This window comes from Hyla sarda, chromosome 9 (assembly GCF_029499605.1).
Source record: "Hyla sarda isolate aHylSar1 chromosome 9, aHylSar1.hap1, whole genome shotgun sequence".
In the NCBI taxonomy this organism is placed as follows: Eukaryota; Metazoa; Chordata; class Amphibia; order Anura; family Hylidae; genus Hyla; species Hyla sarda.
The window spans coordinates 172919836-172928368 of record NC_079197.1 but is presented as its reverse complement, the minus strand read 5'-3'; the positions used below and the strand labels follow the sequence as shown (position 1 = coordinate 172928368).

The window sequence follows — 8533 nt, the reverse complement described above, 5'->3', positions numbered from 1 at the left end:
GTGTAGGGTAAGAGTTATACTGTGTAGTGTGAGAGCTATACTGTGTAGGGTACGCGTTATACTGTGTAGGGTAAGCTCTATACGGTGTAGGGTGAGCATTATACTGTGTAGGGTAAGAGTTATACTGTGTAGAGTAAGCGTTATACTGTGTTGGGTAAGCACTATACGATGTAGGGTGAGCATTATACTGTGAAGGATGAGCATTATACTGTGTAGGGTAAGAGTTATACTGTGTAGGGTAAGAGTTATACTGTGTAGTGTGAGAGCTATACTGTGTAGGGTACGCGTTATACTGTGTAGGGTAAGCTCTATACGGTGTAGGGTAAGCATTATACTGTGTAGGGTAAGAGCTATACTGTGTAGGGTAAGAGTTATACTGTGTAGGGTAAGCGTTATACTGTGTAGGGTAAGCTCTATACGGTGTAGGGTGAGCATTATACTGTGTAGGGTAAGAGCTATACTGTGTAGGGTAAGAGTTATACTGTGTAGGGTAAGCGTTATACTGTGTAAGGTAAGCTCTATACGGTGTAGGGTGAGCATTATACTGTGTAGAGTAAGTGTATATACTGTGAGTGTGCACTCACTAGTCAGTCGCTCCCAGTTGAGTAAACTGGAACATAAAACACTGACCTATCAGCCCCATTCACACACCGCACCACCAATCTACGTGACAGCACCCGGCAGCGGCACATCTCACTTTCTGGCGATGAAAATCTTTTTTCCCTTTGTCACTCGGTGACTTCAGTTCTATATAAAGAAAGTTCACACAGGTTTATAGACTATAATAAAATAAAGATGGAATCCAAATGTCACCTCCGCGCACAGCGCCACAGCGAGCAACACAATCCGATATAGTGTTTCCATTGTACTTTGTCAGCTGAAAACCTGTCCTGGCCTAAGGCTTTTCCACAGCTGAGGGTTTGCTACAATTGTGTCCGGTCAAAACATGAGCAGCGCAGATTTCTCTCTCCTGTTCTGATGATCCGTGACAATGTATCAGTGCAGGGAAAATGGGTCAGCCCAGAATACACAGGGCATAGCTTACGGCAATGATCCCCCAACTTGTGTGCCTCCAGCTGTTGCAAAACTACAACTCCCAGCATGCCCTGACAGCCGAAGGCTGTCAGGGCATGCTGGGAGTTGTAGTTTTGCACCTGCAATTAAGTCACTAGTCAAGGAATAGGAAGCACCTAAGACCTTTAACGCATGCTGGGAGTTGTAGTTTTGCACCTGCAATTAAGTCACTAGTCAAGGAACAGGAAGCACCTAAGACCTTTAACGCATGCTGGGAGTTGTAGTTTAGCACCGGCAATTAAGTCACTAGTCAAGGAATAGGAAGCACCTAAGACCTTTAACGCATGCTGGGAGTTGTAGTTTAGCACCGGCAATAGAGCCACCAGTCAAGCAATAGGATGCACCAGTACAATGCACCTAAGACCTTCAACACATGATGGGAGTAGTAGTTTTGCAGCTCCAATAGATCCATAAGTCGAGCAATATGATGCACCAGTGCAATGCACCTAAGACCATCAACACATGATGGGAGTTGCAGCTTTGCAACAATGTAAGAGCCACAGGTTAGAGAATGCATTTTCCCCACTTACCCCCTGATGAAGCTGTCTAGTGGTGAAACATGTCTGGGAAAGACTTTGATAAAAATTTGTGGCCATTGGTCCTTATAGTGCTGGGTGTAGATGCAGGCACACACCCGCGTATGTAAACCGCAGAGACAACACTGCTAGCTTTTTAATACATTTGAATATATATATATATATATATATATATATATATATATATATAGTCACACCGACGGGACACAGTTTTGGTAACGGGAACGGGAACACAAGGGTAAAATAGTAATAAAGTTTAAAAACCCAGCGCAAACTTTTGGTTACTCTAATGAAACCGCGCCGAGACACGCTGAAACACGCTGAGACACGCTGAGACACGCTGAGACTTATAGTTCCCCCATCAATGACAAGCAGTTTGCCCTAGTTCTGCATTCCGTACACACAATATGTAAAGTAACTCTTGTGACTTTGCAGCATTGTTTGCTATCCCCTCCTTTTTTTGGGGGGGGGGGGGGGGGGAGGCCCAGATTGATAGGGCCCCCCCCCCCCCCCCCCGTCACCCCTCCAGGGGCGGTACCGTGCCGGGCCACCTGCGTGCGTCACTGGGACAATCGCTATAGGTGACAGGTCCCTTATCAATGCACCTGCCGAGAGCGAGAGAGAGAAAGAGGGAGTGAACGGAGGGAAAAAAAGACGGGACCTGCACTAGGTGAGACTTCCAGACGGACAGGTTGGGCGAGATTCCCTCAGCTGCACTGGGCCAGATTAGACAGCCCTGAAAAAGTGTCCGTAAACTAACAGGAGGTCACACGGAGGAGGACGCTCTGCGGGAAAGGGAGACGCTCTGCGAAACCACAAAAGATTCGCCATAAATACTGCGGAATATAATGTAACCCGGAGCACCGGTGATAACAGACGGTGAGAGACTATGATACTATATAGAGAGAGGGAAGAGAGCGGAGCTAAGAGAGAGCGCCCGGTGCCAGCATCCACCGTGACGTGCAGGGATACACATCCTGCCAGGCACCACAGGGCACCGGCACATGTCATAGCGGACGGCTGGCACCGACTCACCTGCAGCCCCAACAGTGTAACAGTCTTATTTTAGTATTACAATTTTTCATATATTTTTTTTAATTCTTATATTCTTATTATATTATCACTATGTCTATTATTTTCATATTTTTTTCCTTACTTTACTATAAAATTTTTGGGATTTTTCCTTTATATTATTATAATTTTTATATTATTATTTATATGATGTTATTATTATTTTCTCTTACTAATACATATATATATACATATATTTGCTATTATTTGCTTCTTATATATTATTACTTTCTCTTACTAGTATATATATATATTGCTATAATTTTATTCTCATATTACTATTTCATTTTTTTATTAAAATTTTTTTACTATATTATTTTATTGGAATTTTTTCCCCCGCTATATCCTTCTTCTTTTATTATATACTTATTTATATGAGGTTATTATTTTTCCTACTATTTTTAGTTTTTTTATGTATTATTTTGCTATTGTTTTATTCTTATATTACTATTTCTATTTATTAACTTTTTTTTGTCCATATTTTACTATATTATTTTATTCAGATATTTCTCCCCGCTATTTTATTTATTTATATGATGTTATTATTATTTATATTAGGTTATTATTATTTTTCGCACTATTCTTTATTTTTTATCTATAATTATTCTATTTTTATATCACTATTTCTACAATTTTTCTTCCAATTCTTTATTATTTTTTTTAATAATTTTTCTATATATTTTCTTTTGTGGTTATTTATATTGTTATCAATATTTATATTATTATTATTATATATTTTGTTATTATTATGCTAGTTGTATTACTTTTTTTCCCCTTTATTTATTCTTTATAATTTTGGGATTTATTCATGCAATTATTTTATTATACTGTTATTTCTATTATCTATAAATTATTTTGTGAGTATTTTAGTTCTATTTTTGTTTATCTCTTATATTCATTATTTTTATTATCCTCCAACCTGGGGCTTGCCGGCCTGACAGCCATGCTGGGAGTAGTTGTAGTTTTCAAAAGTCGACGAGCCCCAGGTTGGGTACCGCAGTATTACAGGCACTTACGTTCTCCGCAGTGAAATCCTTTGCAAAAAAAATAAAGTAAAATGCAAATATATCTAAACATAGACATAATATACATAGACAAACATAGCAGAGCTGAGTTTGTTCTCAGGTCATGCTCACTATATCACAATGCGGTTTTACATAGGACTGCAGGTAAGTTGCATCAAATACCTTAACTCAGCTTTACAGCCCCAAGGAATGAGATGACGTCAGCTCTGCTATATATAACCACATCAATAAAATCTATTTATACAGCAACATAGCAAAGCAGAGCAGAGGTGGCAGTCGTACATGGGCCCGGGTGCCTAAAGGGGCCCAAGCGTGCCATGTTAGATGCCAATGTTATGAATGGCACATGATACCATCGGATGCACAAGCAGATTGGAGTCTCAGCAGGACCGGTTCTGCCTATAGGCACAATAGGCAGCTGCCTACAGCGCCCTCTTGATAGGGGTGCCGCTCTGCCCGCTGCAAGAAAGTTAACGCTGGGAGTTGTAGTCCTGAAACAACGGGTGGGGTTTCCTTACACAAAGGTTGGCCAAATTCCGGTTGCCAACACCGGAAGGGGTCTTTGGCGAATCGAAAACACATCCTTAGTCCTTCGCACACAGCTGAAACTTTGTTACAATGTATCCCTTCTAGGTATCACCTACACTAATACATTGTAACAAACAATCACCTTACGTGACAAGGCTTAAATTCGTCACACGCCTATAGGTAGGTGTTGGCCGAACGCTTGTTTATCTGCCAGATTTCCCTGCGGTTCCAGTATGTACATGCACGCTCGGCTGAGCGTGCATGAATATACTGGGGCCCAAGGGAAATCTGTTCTCGTCGCCTGTCTGGGCATCCTGGGAGTTAAAGATACAGCGTTCAAAGATATATTACAATTTTCTCTCATTCACTGACAGAATGCAGAGGTCTTGAAATAGGGGGAAAAAAAGTAAAACATAGGTGATATATGATGAATAAACCTTATTGGTGTAAGATGGTGAAACCCGTTGGAGTAGCTTAGAGACATTGGCAGTGTCTGTTTGGTATGGTATAGCATAATCTTCTACATTAGTGGTCTCCAATCTGTGGACCTCCAGCTGTTGCAAAACTACAACTCCCAGCATACCTGGACAGCCGTTGGCTGTCCAGGTATGCTGGGAGTTGTAGTTTTGCAACAACTGGAGATACCTTGGTTGGGAAACACTACTGTAGCTGCTGTGGAGCTCAAGTAGAGCTATTGTTTGTGTGGACAGACAGTGAGGCCTTCCAGGCATCAGGCCGGGCCTAGCAACTTGGCAGCAGCTGGGGATTGCAGTACTAAACTTGTGCCCCCCAACGCAGCTAGGAATTGCACCTAATGCTGGGAGTTGTAGTTTTGCAACATCTGGAGGTCTACAGTTTGGAGACCACTGGTGTAGAAGATTATGATATACCATACTAAACAGACATTGCCAACATATGCTGCTCAAACAGGTTTCACCATCTCATACCAATAAGGCTTATTCACAGGATAAAGAAAAGTTTAGATCATTGTCCTGCACTATTCCCTACAGAGAGTAGATAATCCAGCACCAACGATATAGCCATATAATTCTTCATTTAAGAAAAATTACAATACATTGATGTAGAACGAACTGAGCCAACGCGTTTCAGCCAGGTGGCCTTAGCTATAGATCGTTGACTTAGCTCCTCAACATCCGCGCAATCAGAAGTTCTCAAAGATGAGACATCTAATAGGCCAGACCATTTTTGACATGAAAGCCTATGGACATTAGATGCCTTCAGAGCGCCATCTAGTGTAGGTGTACGCCAGGAAATCGCCCAGCGTATACCTCCGCCAGACACTGCGAAACTTGGGGTGAAAGTTTAGCTTCCCTAAAAAGGTCTCCTTACTCTATGAATGAGCTTTATTGAACATTCAGTCGTCATTACAAATGATACAATAAGTCACAATCATATAAAGCATGACGGTACAATATACAGCACAGGTTCCCTAAGCTATACACCATACCACATGCTACACTAACATTCCGCTACATCACACATTATAAAAGAATAAAGGGACCATAAGACATGCCAAGCTTTATCTCATTGGCTCATCTCATTGTTACCCAGTATCTCATGTCTATGGTGACACTTAGGGCCATATGACACAGAAGGGTTATCAGCTGAACAGGCTGATATCCCTTGTGTAATGATCAGCTGAACACTTTGATCACTGGTGATGCAAGACGACAAATGTGCGAACGATCAGACGTTTTTTTACAATGATTAGTAACTTCTGGATTTTCCTTTTTTTTTTTACAGATTTCGAATGACTAGACCTTACCATGGAGGAAGAGGAACAATCAACTTCTGCTCCTGAGGGTAATGAAACTGTCCCTGAGGATGATGGAACTGCCCCTGAGGGTGATGGAACTGCGCCTGAGGGGGATGGAATCTCCGAGTGTGTGATCTGCTTCACTCCATATGACACCCTCTTCCATCTTCCCAAGGTCCTCTCCTGCGGCCATATCTTCTGCCTGGAATGTCTTTCTCGAATCACAGTGGGGTCGACGGAGCCAGAATCCCTATCTTGCCCAATATGTCGGGTGCCGACCCCGGTTCCCCCCAAGAAGGGTCCTCCGGCGCTGTCTACTGACAGAGACTTGCTACAGAGGCTCAGCAGGTCACTAACTTGCCCGGCGCCCTCCTTGAGATTCAGCCGGAAAAAGGGACGCTTGTACGTGCCGCAAAGCAGCAGCCTCAACATCGACACCGACAGTCTTAGCGTGGACCTCGGTCGCCCACCACCAGCCCCTCATTCTCCTCGAGGAATATGCCGGTACTTGAGGTCAGGAGGCTGCGTCTTCTACGGCTCAATTTTTTTAGTTGTGGCCCTAACGGTGGCGCTGATCCTGGCTGGAATCTATATATTTTACCTGCTCCCTTGGCGTTACACTAATGCTCCAGGGTCATCTTCAGGACCTGGCGGCTTCAATGATACCTACACTCTGAATATGACGACCACCCCCATGAAGGCACATACCTGACACTGATCTGTCCAAGAGACTGCCCCAGGGAATACATTTCGTGTTGATCAGACATAGACTTGGAGAACAAAACTCGCTCTCGTGAGGATCTTACAATATGGGAGGACGTCAACGTTTTTGAAGGAATTATTGTTGGACGTCCCCGAGAAGCGTGTTTTTGTGTTTTCTTCTCCACGCCTCAGGTCTATTGTTGTATCACCAGAGATAATCTCCTCGTTCTTACACTGTTGACTGTAATTTCTGGATCCTATAATTAGTAAGTGCTAATGCGCAACTTTTCAGACATTCCAATGTTTCCTAAGGACCAATGCCTCATCTGTAATGGAACCCGACACGGTGCCATGTATGAGCCATGACGAGCCGAGGACTGACCCGGCCTTTCATTAATAACTTCCTGCTTTGTAATGAAGAATTTATATACTCTAAATTATTTTTTGACATGCATTTATTTAGTATCAAAACCATGAATACATATGATAGACTCTAGATTCTCCATGCAAAGCTGGAAAATAACTATTTCTTTTATTGCTTCTGACCAACAATGGTTTTTGGTTAAAGCCATTTTGTGATAATATGTTGAGCGTCTTGTTGCTATTGTGACCTAGAATTGTCCGAAACTTGGCATTGTTCCATGCGAATTGGGAAAGGAGTTGCCATTCTGGCTTTGACCTGACCATTGGTCTAGTTTCCCCCACCTTTGGTTGCTTCAAGGTGAATGTAAAGAGGTTTAAGCCCATATAGATTTGCATAACAAAAGAAAACTAGTGAGATGAACTTAACCAGGACTGGCCTTCTACATTGTACCCATAACAGCCATAGGAGAGAGGTGGGGAGGGGGGGGGGCAATATGGCATATAGCTTGAAGAGTAAAGATGCCCGAATACATTATACAAAAGTTGGCTGAACCTGACAATTTTAGAAAGACCGATTAAACTAATGTATTTCAAGAAGTTGGGAGAAGACATGGGACATGTTGAAATCAAACAGTTCTGATCTTTTGTACCTTCAGGAGATAAACTGTAGTCAAAGAAGCGTAGCAGAGGCTTATACCCCTCTCCCCACCGAAAATGAGCCAAGAATTCATGTGTATGAGGGAGTTGAGAAAAAAAGCGTCGTCAATAGAACGGCATCTTTTGGCAACTGGCATTGGGTTTGTTTCTAGGTTTTGGCTGAGATGTGGACATCACTTCATCCACTCTCATGGGTCAGTCCCAGGACCCTCATAAATAAGTAAGGCAAATAGGCAGAACATGTTATGAATGACCAGATCCTATGGAATACTCAGGTCCTATACCTAATACTCAATAGCTATGCATTATAGTTGAATTTCTGGGTATTATGGCCACATGTTATTGCAATGATACATCAATCCGTACATAGAAAAATACACACTAAGCGGGTAAAACATTTTTTTGCAATTTCAGATGCAACTCACTACCTCATTGTGTAAGGCCCCGTCTTTCTTTGCCTGTGACGGACTTTGGCCACATTACTAAAAAAAAAATGATTGGGACCCCCATCCATACCCCAAATGGGAGACAGGCTTAAAAAGTGAGAACAATCTCAGGGTTATTCCCCCTTCTATGGGGGAAAAGGCCTTAAATGACTGTGAAGGAACATAGATGACCGAACCTGGGGTAGTTGGGCGTTCTTGGGAATTAATGGAAGCTGTGTTAATTGGTTGAGTGTCTACGGTTCCTCCAGCTGTTGCAAAACTACCACTTCCAGCATGCCCAGACCGCCGAAGTTTTGTAACAACAGGAGGAACCCTGGTTGGGAAACACTGCTCAATGGTATATCTGGTCCTAGA

The 8533-nt window shown here is 42.5% G+C and overlaps 1 protein-coding gene across 1 annotated transcript; it reads left to right on the top strand.

The window, feature by feature from the left end:
* The first annotated feature begins 6021 nt into the window (after positions 1-6021).
* On the top strand, positions 6022-6723 carry RNF225 (ring finger protein 225). The gene has a single exon (XM_056541459.1). The coding sequence runs from the start codon at positions 6022-6024 to the stop codon at positions 6721-6723; it is 702 nt and encodes a 233-aa protein (XP_056397434.1).
* The last annotated feature ends 1810 nt before the right edge of the window (positions 6724-8533 follow it).